Consider the following 19,562-nt stretch of genomic DNA (forward strand, 5'->3'; position numbering starts at 1 on the left):
ACAAAAAAACCCTCAAACCCAGACTGAGTCATAGGTAACTGGTAATGCAATGGTGATAGTAAAATGAATGAGATTTGTTTCTCTGTAATAAAAATGCTTACAGGTGTTTTGTGTGCCTGTATATGCTGATTTCTTTTGTGTGTGTGTTTTTCCTCCTGTATTATTCAAATATTCAATGTTTTAATTTATCAAGGTCATTTAGTATCGGGGGGCATACCATTACATTTTGGTGTCTGCTGATTTTAGTATTTTATTGCCCTCTCCTCCCTGCATTCTCAAAAACTTTGTTGGAACACTTTTTGGATATCATAAGTGGTAGCAATTTATATTTTTTGTCTGATCTGTCTTTGGTGTCAATGAGGTGACATTAAAAGAGTTGATCGGGGGCAGCGTAGTATTTGGCAGAAGCTGAACTTTGACATTATTTCTTCAAGGCAGAAGTTTTGGATTTTAAATGTATTTGAGGATGGTAGTAACTAATAGCAGGCAAATTAACTATTTTACACGAGTTAAAATTTTGTCCAAGTTTGCATTGATGCTTGTTTGTTTCCCTTGTCAGAGATGCTCTGTCTGCAACTGGGTAGCTTGTTTTAGGATTACTGTTCTAGAGAATCCTTCAACCAGCTTGTAGATAGATTACTTGGAGTCATAATGGAGGTAGGGGCTTCCAGAGCAGTGAGGAGGTTTGCCATGCTACTTTCCTTATGGGGGTGTAGATTTTTCAGTGTAAAAACATCTGTGTAGTCAGCAAAAATGTTGTGGGGTCTTAAGTATTTTCTGTGGGTTATGTAATGTAGGAAACTTATATTCACTAGTTCTGTCCAGTGCTCTTGCTGCTCCATAATATATTTTTATCCTAAACTCAGCAGTTCAGTAAGCCTAGCTAAAATGTATTGGATATTGTTTTGAGTCTTGGCATAGGTGGTAAATTTAGTCAGTCTTGGTACTTACGGTGAGGAGAGAAAGATGGTACATGTACTGTAGTGCTCTGGTGTTTTAATGTTCTTTAGAGGCCATGAATGCTGCAGAGTGGTGAAGACATTTGTTTTATTTACTCTTATGCTACTAGCTGGATGGTTTCACCAGATTCAGTGCACATACTACTTGACAGAGCGAAGTTATCCAGGTAGAATAAAAATAAACTGCCTACGCAAAGTATGGTCTCTACTTCCCCGAGCCGAGGTTGGGGTGGAGGGGATGGCAGCTGCTTCTGGGAGGAAGGGAGGTTTCCCTCGGTCTCTGGCTGTCTGGTGTCTGCATTCTTAGCCATCACGAATGTTTTCCTTTTGCAGATGACACGATTGGTGCTGCCCGGCATGCTGGAAAGGTGAGTCACACTAACACTATCCAGACAAAGTCATCATTATTTATAGGGGAGAATCCTTTCTTGAAAAATTCATTACTGTGACTAATCAGCCTAGTCTCCATGTTTTAATGGCAGAGTATTGCTGGGTGAGTCACGCTGATGGTGCATGAATCATCAGACGGTGGAAGCCTTTTCCACTCGATTCCCTTTTTATTTTTCCTCTCCCTTCTCTACTGTTGTGGTGATTCCTTTTAGAACAGAATTAAAAAGCCCGTCTGACTCATCAGCACTAACTCAACAACCTGCTATTCTGAGGGGGTGGTTACAGTTCCTGGGAATAACCTTCTTAAGGCTATTTCTCTCTAAGTCATTGTAAGTAAAATGGATGCAAAGAATATGTTCTCATTATACAGTTGGAGGTATATTGAGGAAAGTCTGTGATCATTTGGAAAAGTAGAATTGGAGACCAGCTCTTTAAAATAATACACCATTGTCTCACAGAAGACGTGTACTGACTTCCTAGCTAGCTCCCAGGTGAAATTAAAAGGTTCACAGTTTCCATTTAGTCCCTCCAGGCTATTTTCTAACTGATGTTGACTGTCCTGGCTGTTGGCCATCTCTGTTGCAGTGCTTGGCCCTGGCTTGCTGGGGGTTGCCCTCGATCAGGTTTGAGCGATGATCGCAATACTGGAGGAAACTCTGTAGAACCATTCAAACCAATATGGCAGGAGGAGCATATATATAGGGTGAACGTCCAAATCTGGCAAAGATGAGGGAAAAAAGCTGGTATATTTTGTATCATCCTACTGCCTGGGAATCTTCATTGCAGACCAGGATTCTGTTATTCAAGTGATGCAGAGATGCATAGTATATGTTTCACATTTAAAACAAAGCTTCTTCCTGAGTACAGACTGTAAGAGCTAGGGGTCAGTATGGGAGTCAGTGTCTAGCATGTCAGGGTGATGGCAAGCTTAGATTTTTAGTTAAACAAACAAGAGATTTGAATAAGTTTATTTCATCTAAAGAGACTTGAATTAGAAATGAAGACCCAAGACTTGAGCTCTGGGGCCAGGAGTGTAGTATTTCCCGATGAAGCTGGAATAAAGGATGAGGATTATAGAACAGTGGTGATAGCTACTCAGGGTTTGTGAGTTGTAAGTTACTTCTTGTCCTTGTACTATTAATGATAGATAAAGGGACTTGCCTTTTGTGAAACCACTGCCCTCTGACGGTGCCCACATGACCAAATCATTCTGGTTTTGAAGGGATTTAGTGTTGTTTCCTTACTAGATTCTGGAATTTAGGAGATCTGACAGTTTCTTGCCTCAGTTTCTTCTTTGGTTAAAGAAACTATCCATTTGGCAGAGTTGATCTCTTCAGCTTCTCAGGAGAGAATGATGTATACTCTACTTGTGTATGTTTTTCTGTTACATATCAACCCAGGTAAGATGATTTGAAGGAAAGGCAGCAAACCAGTATCCTGCTAACTTCTGTTTCTGACTGCCCTTGAGCACACCATATCATTTTTACTCTCACTTCTCCTAACTGCATGACTACCCCAGGAATCCCAAGGATAAATGTTCAAAAATCCTGGAAAAAAAAGATTAATAGTGGTTAAAATAAAGTACACAGCTTGAACTTTTTCCTATGTATAAGGAGACACTTTCAACTACTGCTCCATTTGGATGAAGGCCTTGGTTTCTGTCCCAGGGAAAAATATTTGAAAAAGCTTCCATTTTCTGTTTGATTTTTGTGAAGTTGGTTAGGTTTGCAGTGCACAGAAGCAATGTCTGCAGCTGCCAGCTCTTGCACAGTCATAGCTCACAGGCCATTAATACAACTAACAGTCTGTAACCATAAGAGGACATGGATGTCCAACAAATCCAAGGGCATGAATGAATTGTAGCTGTACTCAGCTGCTCTTTAGGTCAACCATACATTTCTCACATGGGACCATGGGCTTGCTAGAGCTGCAAGCTCTAAGAGCAAAACTAGACTAAGAATCTCATTGTTATTCCTCACTTGTTCAAGGAGGATAGCATGTTGAGTAGATAGATGTGACAAAGCATGTTTTAGCATCTTGCAGCTATCTCTAGTGCGTATTTTTGTGTATTTGAATGTTAGTTTTATGGCAGTATATTACAAGTGAAGTGCAAACACAGAGCAGACTTTGCATGCTTTGCATCCAGGTCTGATAAGAGAACATAAAGCTACATCTTGGTGTATCTTTTTATTTATAATAACCAAAGCAGCATTAGGTGAATGCCACTTCTGGTAATGGCATTTAGATTCTCTGCTGTGGCTTTTCTCCTGTGCTCTGAACACTTAAAGTGACAATTTATAATCTGCAGCTTTCTATTACACTTAAATGAGCAGTTCCTCTGTAAATTTTCAGGCTACTATCTAACATGGGAGATTCATAGAACTGAAAATTGAGGCTTGATGTCTTTGGGAGCAAAAAAGCCACCACCACTGAAAATCAGTTCACTGTTTTTAGACAAATACCAAACTATGGTATTTATTGCCAGGGAAGTAGCAAGTGCATAATTACATTACAGAAGAAGCTTGCTCTTTCCACTTGGCATGCAGCTGGAGCAGGCGCTGGTTGCCACAGCAACAGGGAGATGGCTAAATATAGCCTCCCTGGTGCTGGACCGCTTAAGGTAGAATGATAGGAGGTGTGAGGGTGTGGGCCTGTCTCTGTTCATCTTAACCAACTTTTTTTTTTCATTAACTGCACAGTCAAATGAGATGGAGCCAAAATTTATTTTTGCCGCATTGATTCTCAAGTAATTCTTCAGATCCTGACCTAAAAACATTTCGTCTGCAATTCCTGTAAGAAGCAAAATTGTAATTGGAGTAATTGAAAGTGTTCCCCCTGCACACGTGCTTCTCAGTTTCATTTTATCTGGGAGTTTTAAGTTATGGGCTTTTAAGGCTAGGACTCTTCTCTTTAAAAAGTAAAAATACAAACCACAAAACCCCCAGTGGCATCAACTGCTTCAAAGAGACCAATACATGGAGCTTCTGCAATGGGCTGCTATTAATTTTTTGTCTTTCCAAGGTGATTTTCTTCACTGGGTCAAACCATTAATTCGCTCCATCTAGGTGATGGTCACGACTCCTGCCAAAAGTTGCAGTCTAGCCAGACATTGCGAGACTTGTGCTTACATCCTGAATGCCAACCTCTCTTCTAAAGCTTCAGTTAGCTTTATAAGCTCGAGGCTCGTCTTTATCCATATCAATGTGTGTCCTTCTTTGAATCCTATTAAGCTTTTGTCCTCAATTAAGTTTTGTGGCAAGTAGTCCCATAGTCTGAATATGGGAAGAGTGCTTTCTCTTATCAGATCTAAATTTCAGTCTTTCATTTAAATAAGTGTCATCTTTCTTTTGTATGCTGAGAGGATAAATCAAGGTCTTGATCTTTTTCATTCATTGGTTTGTATACTCTTATCATGGGTGCTCTTAATAGTCTCTTAAATAAGTAAATCAATGTATCAGGATGGCTTTTTTTTCCCTTCTCTTCCCCTTCCTTAAATCATCAGGTTCTTAATATTTGTACTGTATTTGGAGGGATAAAAATGTTCTGTAGACTGTGATAAAGATTTCGGTGGTGGTGAAGGATCTATCCCTGCCATTCCAGAATTCTGTTCTTTGGCTAGTTTTGATGACTGCTGCACAAAAAACCTCCCTCCTTGTTCAAGTTTTTCATGGAGGGGATAGTTGATTTGGAGACCTGCAAGATTTGTGATTAATTCACATTATTTTCTTTAGTATGCGTTTTCGGTTATTGATGCGCTGTTAATATTGATTTTTCATCTGCCATTCTGTAGTCTGTTCACATAGTTGCCTAAGCTCTTTAAAAAGTTCCTTATAGTATTCTCCAATCTGGTAATCTCTTAAAAACTGCATAAATACTCATTTGACTGCTAATCTCCATTTGAGCTCATGAATAAATACCACCATCACCACTTGTCTTGATATGAAAAACTTCTAGCATCCACTGCTAACCTTTGGGTGTCTTGAAAATTCATGATTAATTTGTGGTCTTATGTTTTCCATGCTACGTATTTAGATCCACGTTACTACTTTATTTCACCAACCAAGGCTTGCGGGGAACTGAAAAATACAATGAACTTTGGCAAAGGTGTCTGAAATCCTGAATAATGGAAATTATTCTTTTCTGTCACATTTGCCATTTCATTCCTAGAGGCAAATCAATCACAGATGTAATTCACACTCATATCATGGCAAAAGCCATGTTGGTTTGAATCTATTGTCATGATTTCCAAAGTGTTTTTATTGATTTAGTTTTTAATGGTCACTTAAAATTACTGTTTGTTTTTAGGATGGTTACTTAAATCATTGTGGTAGCAGTGGCATAAGGTATACTTAGATGAACAGATATGATGAGAAACTCACATGTAAATCTGTAGGAGCTGAGCAGTGTGATGCCTACCTGCATGAATGCACTAGTGAGAACTGCACTAAACACAGCATACTTAGTATGTTCAGGTAAACTGGCTTGAATTTACAACAGGGTAGGAAGAAGCAGAGATGTATCTTTCACTATGTTGGACTGTCTCATAGCACCTTCTAACAGTGTAATTGCCCTAATTTGCATGAAGCTTTTAAAAATTCTTTTTTCTACCTAGCACTAAATATGTCTGGGTTTTAGGTAAAACTAGTCTTAGAAATAGACATGGTCCAAATCAGTCTGTATTGGGTAATGCAGGAGTCTTTGTGTCCTACCTGCATACGCTTTAGAACTGCTTGGCAGAGCAGATGGTAGCTAATTTCTTGTATCTTTAACAAAATATTATTGTTTAAAACCTTTAATGTTACTGTAATGCAACTGTAAAACAACTCTTACCTTCTGTGTCCACTGAATATCTTCCATAATTATTAAAACACTTCTGTATTTGAGCAGTAGATTCAGGTGCTTCTTATCTTGAAGATCCATCATGAGGTAACATTTAGAAGATGAAAGGAATTATCAAAGTGTAAATTATACAACAAACCTGTGTTGCCATTTCTGTACCTTATCCCAAGATTTAGAAGTTCCTCTTGAACTTGTGCCAGCTTGACTCAATGGTTTTGCATAGTTTAGCCCAGTGTGTGTCTGTGTGTATATAAATATAGCTTTGATTCTCTTGCTCTATTGACCTTGAAGTTGTACCTGATTTATCCCAGCTGCTTGGATACTTATACTGTGCATGAAGTAAATTTCAATTTAGGATTTGGTTGGGGGTTTTTAAACAGATCCTAATCTGAATTGCATCCTAAAAGGTTTGGTTTAGGCTTACTGTAATTTTCTGAAACATGAAATATGTTTCCTTTATTTCATGATAATATATCTTTGCTTCCTTTCAGATCAAAAGGGATAATCCTGAATATTGCATCAGCTGCTGGGATGTATCCATCTCCACTATTGACTCTTTACTCCGCAACCAAGGTAAGTGTTCTTCTCCACACTGAAATCAAGTGTCAAACATAAGCCAACACTTACAGGAATAAATGTTTTGGTGTCCATCTAGTGGTGCTTTCATGAACTAAAAGTACAGTGTTTCTATCTTGAATTTTTCCAACAGTGGAAGGTTGAGAGAAAACTGAGTGCAAGGGTTTATTGGCATGACTTTTTTATATATTTCCTCATGCATTACATTTTTACATGGAAAAGGATGCTAGTGTACCAAGGAAGCTTAGTGGGAGGCTGAGAAAGAACACTGACTAAGTTTAACACACATTATTATTATTTTGATTTTGAGACTTTTTTTTCTCCTAAATTCTGTGATGATTCTATGATATACATTTCATCTTAAATTTATCTGCTCTGGTTTCTCTTTATGTCATTGGGACAGTGTCATTTTTTTGCAGCTGATCTTATTTTTTTCCCTAAAGATAATTACAGGGAATTCTAAAACATCCCCCTAAAATATCTCCAGTGAATGCCGTAAAGACAATATGGGTACACAGTATGGAACTGAAGCATATGTGGTAAAACTGAATGCAAGAGACATTTACACTGGTGTTAAAGCAACATGGCACTACAGCTTTTTCAGCCATCCCTGGTAATTACCTGAAATACTCCAAGGGTTTCAGAGTCTAAGCAGAACCTTGACAGGATGAAGAAACCTTCAGTAGTGTCATTCACATCAGAACAGACCTACGTGTTCTCTAGACTCTCGGTAACATCTTCATACTCCCAGAAAGGAGTTGATGCACACTATTTTATTCATACTAAAGGAGAGCATATTTAAGTTTAGAAGTCTGAGATGGTTTTAGCTGATAGAATTTCTTCTTGAAATAGCTGTTTCCTGAGAGGACAGTTCTTTGTTTTAATACAAATGGTCGCTTTTGTTGTAGCGATGCCTTCAGCTTTATGGAATGAATTGAGCATCTGATTTTAGTGCTAATATCCCTTACACTGCCTTAGTTAGTCGTCTTTTCAATGGGAATCTCAAATATTTCTTCCCCTCCACCTAGAAGCTAAATTACAGGTCAAGTAATCTGCCTATTCTCAGCACTGCTCATCTTCTACCACAGCAAGATTAGTAAGCATGAAAGTGACTCCCCTAATGTAGCTATAGAAAGACTGTATCTGCAATTTTTAGGTTGGTTTTTTTTTCCCCTCATCTATCTAGAGAAGGTTTAAAGCATAGTATCCTTCAGGTCTAAGTCAATGACTTTGACTAAATAGCAGGAACAGATGCAGTCCAACTCCTTAACCTTCCTGTGGAGAATTCCACTTTTAAGGGAATCATAGTGCTGTTTTTTGACAGGTTTACCTATCTACCTGTGTTAATGCTAATGAGAAGTGAAATATGATTATACCTTTTCCTCCTTCCCTGTCATGTCTTTATTGTCTGGGTTTGATATTGGATATTTGGATATCCAAGGAGAAGAAATTTTCTCAAATGAAATTATTATCTGCTTATTCAGGGAATATTTAGTTAGAGAGCATTCTTTAAATTCACAGTTTTTGGGGGACTTGAGCATCCGGAGGTAGAAAACCTTGAAAGAAATGCTTCAAGAAGAAAAACTCCAAAGCTTATTTGTATACTGGAAGTTGCTGTTTCTTCTCATATGAAATGAACATTCTCTTTATGGCAAGCTCTTTGCAACCAGTAGAGATTACGGTCTTTTTATACTGTGTCTCCATATTCGAAGCAGTACGTAATATCAGACTTTGGTCATGGAGGAATAGTTAGAAATTTGAATGATCAAAGCACTTTTATTAACATAATATGGTTCTTTTTAGTAGATTATTGGTATACTCTGTGCAGTTGTCACACATAGACCTGGCAGCTGTGTTCAGGGACTGCACTGAACTATTTGCATATCTATGCACATGCCTTATTGTTGTGAGAGCATGCCCAGCTCACTTGAATAGTTGCTCTAGACTAGACTTTCAGACTTGTTCATGTTGAGTGCTGAAGTTCATTACAAACTTATGGGAAAGGGAGAAGAAAAGAACAACTGGACAGCAGATAAGCTTTTTTGGTTTAAGGAGCTTCCTTCTAGCTTGTACGTGCAACTGGAAGATGAAGAATAAAAGGACTTATTTGCTACACAGCAAAACCTAGTTTTCTTTCGGATCTTGAGTATGCTCAGAAGAGTGTCCACAGAAATAGCCCAGTGGCATGGGAGTGTTTCTGTTGCTTCTTGTGTAGGCTGAGTGCAGTGGGATGACCTTGACAGGAGAAACACTGGGCACTGCCAACTTCAAGTGCTGGTTTCAGTTAGGACTTTTGTTAAACCACCGGTGACATGGTGACCAAAGGAAGACTGTAAAGCAGGTGCAGTACTAGAGCTTTGCTGTTTGTTTTGAAACTAGTCTGAAGAAACTGCTTCTTAAATACTTGAACTAATTTATTTAGTATATATTTTAGCTTCAAGCATGGATAAGATAGCTTAGTTCATTCAGTTGGAGGTACTCCATTCATCCTAGTTGGTTGTATCATTTCATTAAAACAAGAAACCACAGCAGAACCTGATATTTTGTCTCACCGGACTACAGGAGGGAAAAGTGGAAAGGTGGTTTAGAAGAACTCGGGAAGTGGGAATCTACACTGGTTTGAACTTCTGAGTAGCCTTGGATTCTTAGGACAATAATTCCTGGCATGGTTATGGAAGTGGCTGAATGAGCTTTGAGGGCATCTTTAAGGCAGGTACTAACATCCACCTTTTAAGCCCTCTAACTTTTCTTTGAACTTTGAGTCTCATAATTTCTAAAACTTCCAGAAGTCTTGTAATTTCTAAAACTTCTCTTCTTCTTTGGAAGAGAATCTTTGAATGTGGACTTGAGGACTAGGAAGAAGTAACACCATAGGGGTGGCATTCTTAAAAGCATAAAGGCAGAAGACCAAGTGTTTAAACACTATGTTCTGAAAACCATGCACAAGAGAAACCCACTTAAATTACTCTTGAAAAAGTATAAGGAGATGACATACGTAGTGAACATAAAAGTCTTATTTTCCTTTTTTTAACCTAGGCTTTATATAACAAATCTAGTTCTTTTTTCTTCTGAATTTGCTTAGATAGAGCCTCGCTTCTGTAAAAATACTTCATAAACATAGCGTTTCTATTTGAACGGCATTGCTCTTATATGCAAAGTTTCATTGAGAACCTAAGGTTTTTCACTTTGAAAACAGGAACTCTGAAGAGTAATTCAAATGTGCTTCAAAAAAAAGGGCAAACTAGAGTTTTCATTTTAACTTGTAGCATGCTGCATGTTTCCCTTCTTTTCTCTCTAGGTTTTTGTGGATTTCTTCTCCCGAGGCCTCCATGCAGAATACAAGAGCAAGGGCATTATTGTGCAGGTGAGTAGTTTGTTTCATGTAAGTGTGGTTACCACAGCAACATTGGTGTCTTAGTAACAAAAAGGAATCAGCATATTCTCTTATTCATGAGTGTGTGACACAGATTAAGGATAAGCATTTCTTTTGATCCCATTAGCAGCTTTCTTACTTGGAAACAATGGGTCTTGGAGCAACAAAAAAATGGTTTGTTTTTGTGTGGGTTTGGTTTGGGTTTTTAGCTCATGGTGCTATTTGAACCTTTATGTATAATGTGTTCCATAAAACTGTGCAACTCTGTAGAATATATCTTTATGCAATTTCATCTACTGGAATACACTTGTGGAGTGCGTTTGTACAGACATTCCGTAGGTAACAGCTCGAAAGACTTGGATAGTAGAGTCCCTGCAGTGTCAGTGAATCAACTACAAGTGTAAGCATAGTTGAAGAATGAACAAAAGCATCAAATATCCTTTGTGTGTAGTGAACTGATCTAATTTTTCATATTACTAATGAGTCTTGTTTCATGCCCCCCCTCATTTATTTATCTTCCATGGTTTTATTTATTTTTTATGGAACATAAGAGAAACCAAACCAGTTTCTCACATCTTTGTAGGATTTTGTTTTAATATCACTTCTCACATACTCTTAGTTTTTGCTTCCAACATTGAAATTTCCAGCTTTGGCCACAACCACTGAACTTTTTATTGCTGATTAAACCTGTTCTCTCCAGAACAAGAGTTAGTTTGATAAAAGTGGTATAAGATCTTACCTGTACTGTGAAGACACAGTATATCTTTTTAAAATTCATTTAGGGATCTTATGAACAGGATTAGCATATGTCCATGTCTGTCATTCCTCTATTCTGTGTGGTGGTTTTCAAAACCATCTGAACTCCTGAGAGCACAACTTTTGTTACTGGCTAATACTATAGGGAAGTTGTTACCAGCTTAAGGCTATGTTACCTTTGTTTTTTTTCCTTAAAGCATACTTAGCAAAACAAGAACTTATTACCAGGAAATGTCCCAGTTCCTGAGGGTGGATTGCATTAAGAAAAAAGACAATTGCTGGGTGAGCTATTCCCATGCAGTCACTGACCCTTTTATGGGAACCTCTTGTAAACCTAGATTTCACCTTATACTAAACATCTTAAGGAATACTCTTTATTTTGGGATCCGTTGGCAGTGGAGAGGAAAGGTAGCAAAGGGGGACCCTGAAAGCGTTCTAACTGCTTGACTTTAGTTTTATGGTGGTAACATTATAACTTGTAGTACAGCTCTGAAAGCATAACTTCTCCTCTGAGTGCTTGATTCTGTGCCCTAGCACTCTGGGATGTACCTTTGGCTAAACCAATGTGCAGCAATGAAGGATGCATAAGACGGTAGCATTCTGAACAGGTACAGTTTCACCACACAGGGTGGTTTTGTATGCTCTCAGTTCTTGAAGTGGATTAAGCTGGAGTAACTTGTAGTGGTTTTTGTCTCCTCGTTACTTTCTCTTTTCACAGGGCTTCAGCCTCAAGCTGTCTGACAGTGCATCTGTGTTTATCACGTGGCAAGTTCCTTACAGCTTTCTCTTCACTTTTACCCTCCTATATTATTTCTATCTCTCCAGTGTGTTTCGAATTGTGTTACTTGCAGATTTAGCTTCATTATCAGGCAGCTGTTCTTCCAATCCATTTCATCTACCTGCCATGTGGCCTTCTCTCAATCTGTGATCACAGTCTCAAAATGAGACTGAAGGAACTGATAGAGTATTTCTCTTTCCTACATCAATAATATGAAGTCTTCTGGGAGGACTTCTTTCCTGCTGAAGTCTACATACAAACTGTGAGGCACAGGCTCCTTCAACACACAGCTTCACTGGCAATAGAGGTGGCGTAAAGTTTTGGGGGCGTGTTTTTTGGTACAGCATCTAACCTCTGTCTTTGTTTTCTGGTGTTTTCTTAGGTAAGGCTGCTCATAGCTGCCTCAGTGTGGGAGTACTTGGGGCAGATGCTTGCAGGAGAAAGAAGTGTCACATCTTTGAGATGTCTCGTTTCTGTGTGCATTTGTCTCCTCCTCCTCAAATTTTGTCTAAATAGTACTCTATCAGTTTGAGAGGAGAAAAAGGAGGAGCAGGTACTGTTTGTTTAAGACTATGGAGTACCTATTGAAACTGAAAAGGTAAATAACCCAATAACTCATGCTTAGCTAAAGGTATTAAACACAGTATAAATGTATATGGTCTAGAAAAGATTTTCTAGCTTTTGAATATAGATAAGCCAGGAAAAGAGTTTTCAGTGTCTTACATTTTTTAAGATTATAAACAAATTAAGAATTTAATGTAGCATTCTGTATTTACATTTGTGTTTTCCCGTACAAAACTTCACAGGTTGTGCTAAGCTGTCTTTTTGTGTCTCTTTGTGTGTTGGCTAAGGGTGCTGAATTCCTGACAGTACTGTTCTTTATCCCCTAAATGTAGACAGTGAATTGCCATTGAGTTATCTGGTTCTGATGATCAATAGCTGTCACGGCTTCAATTTGTTATGCTAATTTTATTGCAGCCCATGTCCTTGTTCTCTTGTTTCAGCCTAAGTCACTATAAACCACTAATGAATATTACAAGTACCTTCCTGTGAAGACTAGCTGATGTATCTCCTTCAATCCCTTAGGAAGACTGCATCCCTCTTAGATTTTTTTTTTTAAGTTAATCTCTGTGACCTTCAGAAGCGTAACACTTTTAATTCCAAACTTGCCCTTCCAGCTGAGATCATCATTTAAACCAGTTAACTTTTGCCGTGCCAATACCTCCAAAGTACCACTGTGTGAAAAGTGTAAAAACGTGCTGGAGCAATTTTTACCAATTTCTTACTTTCAACATAAACTGTATCAGTCTTGTTCAAGAGGATTGCCTCCTGAGGAAGCTTAGTTTTGGTAGTAATATAGTGCTTTTGTTCCAATGTAGCCATCTTTATATTAAATATATACTCTTCTGGCTGACAAGTCTACTTAATTTTACAGAAGCAGCACAGTATTAGCATGGTTTAAAATTCTGTGTGTTTATGTGGAGAAAAGAGGCAAAAGAAAAGGAATGAGCAATAAGTTGACAAGGACTTTTCCCAAGACTTTTTGGGAAAGATCTCTCACTGAAAGGTTTCTGCAGACTTTCTGAAACCTTTGCTCTTTTACTATGTCTGAAAATATTGCTTGGTTCTTTGTACATTTCATTTAGTCCCTTTTATAACCTCAGTTAGTTACTGACATTTTCTCTATGTACTTTGTTACTATGCATAGCAAAAGTGTAACTGTAGATACTTTCCCTACCTGTTTTCTTTTATTGTATCCACTACATAAAATATCAAATCACAAAATCATTAAAATATTCATTTAAAAGGATCTCTAAAAAGTTTTCTAACTTAACTCCTGCTCTCCCAGCAGTCGAATTGCCCAGCAATTAGCAGTGGGATTGCTGCTGACACTAGGTCATGGGCTAGTCATGGCTTTATCCAGCCAAATCTTGGAAACCTTCAAGGACAGGGATGTTGTGAACTCTCTGGACAGCCTGTTTGAGTGTAGTACTGCTCTCCTAGCAAAAAGGCTTTCTCCCTATCCTCCAGTCTGACAGTCTGCAGCCAAAATTGGCTTGTTATTCTATCTGGTACTACCAAGTAGAGTTTGGCTCTTATCTTCATAAGTACCATTGAAATAACTTTAGGCAGGTAAAAGGCCACCACCAGCTTCCTTTTTACCTCGCTGAACAGGCCCAGCTCTCTTTCCAGGGATTCACAAAATTGTGCTGTTACCAAACTAATGTCTAATGACATTGTCTTCCTGCGAAGTTTTTTAGCTTTGCCTTTTAGCTTTTCGTACAGGTCAGCTTTGGTTAATGCAATTCTTTCATTTCCCCTTTGTGTCCCGCACTCTCCTTTTCCCCTCATAGGAGCTAGTAGGAAACTTCTTTGGCAACATCTGAAAGTTCAGATCTTTTTAATATCTTAAAAATAAGGTAAAATAGGTAATAAAATTGTGTAAACAAGCTATTCTGACTTTGGGGGACTCACTGTCATGTGACTGTTCAGGACCTGCGATCTGACTTCTTACATCCATACGATATTCAAGAGCCTAATTCTAACTCAGTTCTAATAAGCATCAGAGATGTAAGCAGTAGCAAGTGTTTCAAGTGAGCAAGACTCATCATACTGCAGTGCAGGTGAGGCTTTCCCTGAATAAAGACAGTTATTTGGCAGGTAGTGTGGGTTATATTTGTCTGAATACAAAATGCTGAAACGCTTTGGGCAGTGAATTTTTGTTTTATTCTGTTATGCCAGTTTTAGATATGGTGCATGAATATCTGAGTTCCTTGTGGGAAGGAAGAAGGGGGAAAAAGTAAATAGATTCAACAGGTCTCTTGATATCTGTTAAAATAAGGCCCAGTTAATAGGAAGAGGGTAAATCTAATGTACCTAAAATAAAATATCTATCTTTTTGTTTTCTGGAGTGCACTTGGGAGAAGGAAAACGTTGGACTGTAATCCTGTGCTTCTATGTGCTTTGAAATCTCTGGATGAATCCGGTAGTGCTACTATATGCTTGCTTTTTCAAGTATCCTCATGCACAGTTGTTTGCCCCTTCATGCTATCCAGTGGCTTAACTGGGTAATGCAGTTCACTTTTGAAGTCTGTTTTGAGCAGAAGAAGACAGAGAATAAATCATAACTGTTGTGCCACTAAGTGTGAGGATGTTGCAAATATAATTTGGTGGTGAATAAGAAGCTTAGCATTTTAATTTTTTTAAAAACACCAAACTTAGAGATTCAGTTTAGGAGTGTAATCTGAAAAATAGATGAGTTTCACATTCTGGACCTGAAATGAGGTATCTGTGCTGTTATGGTAACAGAATGAGTAGTTTTCTTATCTAAGCATTTGTAGCTTTTGGTGAATTGAAAGGCAATGGTAACTGCTTACACTTCTGAAATTTAGGTCTCCATGTTTTTCCTTTCCATTTGGAAGTGGACTCACGCAGTATATTTTTAAAAGTCCCATTTATAGAGAGAAGGGCATGGTTTTGATATTCTAAGGTGAAGAAATGAGCAGACATACCAATGTTTCCTGCTTGTGGTGGTCAAATTCCTGTTGAAATGTGCATGGCTATGGCATGGATAAGCACTCAGTGAGAACTGAAGGAGTCCTTTCCCCCATGTGCTATGCTGCTGAGAGCGTGATAGTAAACGTTTCTGAGGTCAAGCATGTGTGATTGTTGTTCTTCAAGAGACTAACATGGGGAAGCAGGTTTACAAACTGCAACTTGCCAAAATATACTGATTCTTGGGATAGTATTCTCATTTGGAGAAGTGGATGCATACTTCTCAGATATCTACTGTAAAGGTACATGAATGGTAGTGCTCACTAGATGAGCAATAGTGACCTTATGGATTGAATCACAAGTAAAGCCACCAACAGTGTCTTAGGAGGTCCTTGTCAAAGTGTTGGTAAAGTTCCAACCTTTCTAAGCCTGTGAGATATGGTATGTCTAATATCTAAGTGGCTATAGATAAAGGCTTTTTTGATTACATTTTTAGAGGCCTAAATTGAGGACAAGTTGAAAGCGTTGCCAAAGCCATGACTATGAGGAAAGAGCATTGCTTCCTGTTGTACAAGTGTATATGCATTTTCCTTTCCTTCTCAAGTAGCAAGAGCTGGGGATAGGTGGAATGTGGTTTTGGATCCCCCAGGTCTATCTTGCCCTACCACAGACATGCCTTTGTGCTATCAACGTCCCTCCATCAACAATATACCCATGCTGCTTCCTCTTGCTTTTTCATTATGGGCAGCGTCACTTTTTCTATTGGTTCCAAACATTGCTATAAAAGCCCATTAACTGTGCTCTGTTTTTTCATCCTTCCTTACATCCTTGAGGTCTTCCACTCTGGTACTGATAATCTCCTCCATCCTCTGAGCCCTGCTGTGGAGTTACACATTTTTTCAAATCTTTTGGTGTTCTCTTTTCTTCTTACTCCTCCTGCCTTCCCATTTGTCTCTGTACCAAACTGCAGAGTGGTTACTATAAAATCCCTGTCTTGGATTCTGTGCCTCCTTCCCAAGCAAACACTGGGAGTTTACTACAGAGAAGCAACAGTAGAGCATTTTCTGTTAAGCACTTGGAATGAAGTTTTGTACTTGCAAGGTAAATTGTACAAACAGCTTTTCAACCATATGCTTGCGGGAGTGGTTTTTCTAGGGCTTCAGCTGGGGATGCTGATTGTCAACAGACCACTGAACTATGTCCAAATATGACACACAGGTTATCTGATTAAAAAAGTTTTTGATCTTACATTGTGATCCCATTGCAATCTTAGAATTGAAAATAAGGCTGGCTTAAGCTAGAATCAGGTTATCTGATTTCCAATTACTTTAGTTCCTTGATGGATCTGTAAGTTAATCTGAAAGCATGCTCTACTTACCATGATTTTTCCTATGTGCAGAGTGTTCTACCATATTATGTGGCAACAAAAATGTCAAAAATCCGCACACCGACCTTTGATAAGCCCAGTCCTGAAACATATGTCAGAGCTGCCTTGAGCACAGTAGGCCTGCAGTCCCGGACCAATGGGTGCCTACCTCATGCACTCATGGTAAGTCACCTTGGAAAATGTAAGGGTCTGAAATGTCCTTTGTGTTTATTAAGGAAAAAGAGTCTTTAGTACAGGCTGTAAAATGCTGAGACATCATTCCCTCCTTTTTGTTTTATTCTTTTTTTTTTTAGGCATGGGTCTTCTCTCTTCTACCTACATCTACTGCCATTAACTTAGTCATGAAAACAAACAAACAAATACGGGCTCGTTATTTGAAAAAAATGAAGCAGAAATAAGCTGGAGACTACGTGATCTTGGAAGCCTGGGACTCCTGCAGGTTCTATACCTGCAGCATCAAGTAGACCTAATGTTTTAAACATCTTCAATAGTAGGTGTACTTTCTAACATGCAAAACAGTCTTGTTTTCAGGATACAGGTGAAACAAGACTGTTGATTTTCAATATTGATTTAAAAATAGGCTTTATTTGTTTATAGGTATTATGAGGGGGGAAGTGCTTTGAACTAAAATTGCACTGTGCGCTAAGAAATACTTTCATGGACTTGATCAGACATCGTGCTGTTGAGGAACATCTTGGTTAAATCGTGTCCATCACATCTATGTATTGTGCTCATGAGTGAAGGGCAGAAAAAGAGTAGTACTCACAGGTGGGCAGGAGAGGGAAGGGAGCATATTTATCTAAAAAGGTAACCTAGCACTATTTCCAGAGTATTGACCTCTTTCTCAGCTCAGGTTTTGGATTCTGCACTGTCAGCCAGCTCATGAATGCTCCCCTGCTTACATGGTCCAGTGTGATTTTTTGGTTATGAACTTGAGGGAAATGGGCCAAAAACCAAAATAAGCTCATCTATAAATATATACATAAAATAACATTGCAAAAAGAAGCTAAATTCTTGGGTCTTGAATATGGATTCTACCTTTTCAGTAATATGTAATCTTCACGATTTGTAATAACATTTTTAAAAGTTCAGTGCCTGCTCTTTGTAATAGGTGGTGATAACACAATGTAGATAAATGTCACGAGTTACACGTTATGTGCTGGTTGCTATGTAAAAGATTATGGGTACTTTAAATACAGAGCTTGAAATGAGTTACTCTCCTTGCAACGGTGGTTAAATTCTTTCTGAAGTATGTATCAGTCTGTCTTTTTGGTGAGGCCCTTTGCAATGTGAATCCTGAATATTTAGACAGCTTTAAAAGTGAGAACCAGTAAACTTTTTTAAATGTAGAACATTTTTAGTTTAGTCATGTTAATTTTAACTGATTTGTTTCATGGTTCTATTCCAAAATGGAGTGCTCCAGTGAGGCTGAAGTTACCTGACTCCACGACACAGGGATCAGAGTATGTGTGAGAAATCTGCACTGCTGTCTTCTGCATTTACCTAGTCTTTATTTAAAGATTTTGATCTCTAACATTCCTTTTTATAAAAATAAAATGTATAAAACTTGCAAGGCAAATTAAACTGCAAGCAGCTACCACTGTTTTCCGTGGTAACTTCCTATGGTTGAAGAGGGGAGGTTGTTTTCTATCCTTCAAAGAATAATTTCAAGCTCTGATTTTGAAGTAAAATGTATTGCACTGAGACATGATTTGGGGCTAACATTTCTGTATATTGAAAAAACCTGAATACCGATGCAATGGTGCTGATCAAATCTGAGATGCAGATCCTATCCCATAGTTTTCTTAAATTTTTGGAACAGGGATGGTAAAGTCAGTGGTATTAGTTCTGTAAGAGCACATGATTTGGTTTGCTCTGGATCTGATGTGGAAGCATTGGACTAAAAAATCTGTATGTTTTTGACTTTGTAAAACAAATAAAATGGAAATTATTCTGACTCTTTAATGTGTTGTTCTTTTTCTTTAAAATGTTTGCCTGTACATTCAAATGCCTGATTGTCCTTTATCATGTGTAGTAACACAGTGAAAATTACTGTACTTTTACATGCCAAACCCAAAGCTTTCATTAATCTGTTTTTCTGGCTGTTATCTACTCCCTGTCTGGGGTGCATCAGGCACAGCATCACTGGCCAATCGAGGGAGGTGATTGTTCTATTCTACTCTGCATTAGTGTGGCCTCCCCTCGAGTCCTGTGTACAGTCTTGGGTGCCACCATACAAGAAAGATGCAAAGCTGTTGAAGAGTGTCCAAAGGAAGGCAGTGAAAATGGTGAAGGGCCTTGAGGGGAAGCCATACGAGAAGTAGCTGAGGTCACTTGGTCTGTTCAGCCTGGGGAAGAGGAGACGGAGGAGAGATCTCATTGTGGTCTTCGGTATCCTCGTGAGGGGAAGCAGAAGGGTAAGTACCAATCTCTTTTCACTGGTGACCAGTGACAGGACCCAAGGGAATGGCCTGAAGCTGAGTCAGGGGAGGTTTAGGTTGGATATTAGGAACAAGTTTGTCACCAGAGGGTGGTTAGACACTGGAACGGTCTCCCAATGGAAATGATCATGGTACCAAGCCTTCCAGAGTCCAAGAAGTGTTGGGACAATATTCTCAAACACATGGTGTGATTTTTGGGGCTATCCTGTGCAAGGCGAGGAGCTGGACTTAAGATGATCCTTGTGGGTCCCTTCCAGCTCAGGATATTCTATGATTTAACAGTGCTGGTATTTTAAAATCACTGGAACACAAAATAAATTTTGTTTGAACTGTTAATTAAGCTATTAATAAGAAATAATTATCTCCTTCTAACTATTGAAGGTGTTTGGAAAGGTATGTCAGGGAATAGTATGCACATCCAACTGGCATAGATGGAGGGGTGCCCCTGCAAATGGGGTTCTCAGAGCCTTGTGGTCACCTTGTGTTGTCATGTTGGGCAGGCTGCAGTTTGGATTCCCACTCTCATGCTTCTACTCAGGTCTTTTATTTTCTAAGCTGCAGCAGAGAA

At 38.6% G+C, this 19,562-nt stretch overlaps 1 protein-coding gene across 1 annotated transcript in view; it reads left to right on the plus strand.

Moving 5' to 3' along the window:
* HSD17B12 (hydroxysteroid 17-beta dehydrogenase 12) overlaps positions 1-18,513 on the plus strand; it is an 85,092-nt gene extending 66,579 nt beyond the window's left edge. The window contains 5 exon segments of the mRNA XM_027704318.1: positions 1,293-1,327; positions 6,680-6,761; positions 10,063-10,128; positions 16,566-16,715; positions 16,847-18,513. Coding sequence (XP_027560119.1) covers positions 1,293-1,327; positions 6,680-6,761; positions 10,063-10,128; positions 16,566-16,715; positions 16,847-16,951 — 438 coding nt within the window. The 3' untranslated portion in view covers positions 16,952-18,513.
* Positions 18,514-19,562: the final 1,049 nt, after the last annotated feature.

Source organism: Neopelma chrysocephalum, unplaced genomic scaffold (assembly GCF_003984885.1).
Source record: "Neopelma chrysocephalum unplaced genomic scaffold, ASM398488v2 Primary Assembly neopelma1_24, whole genome shotgun sequence".
In the NCBI taxonomy this organism is placed as follows: Eukaryota; Metazoa; Chordata; class Aves; order Passeriformes; family Pipridae; genus Neopelma; species Neopelma chrysocephalum.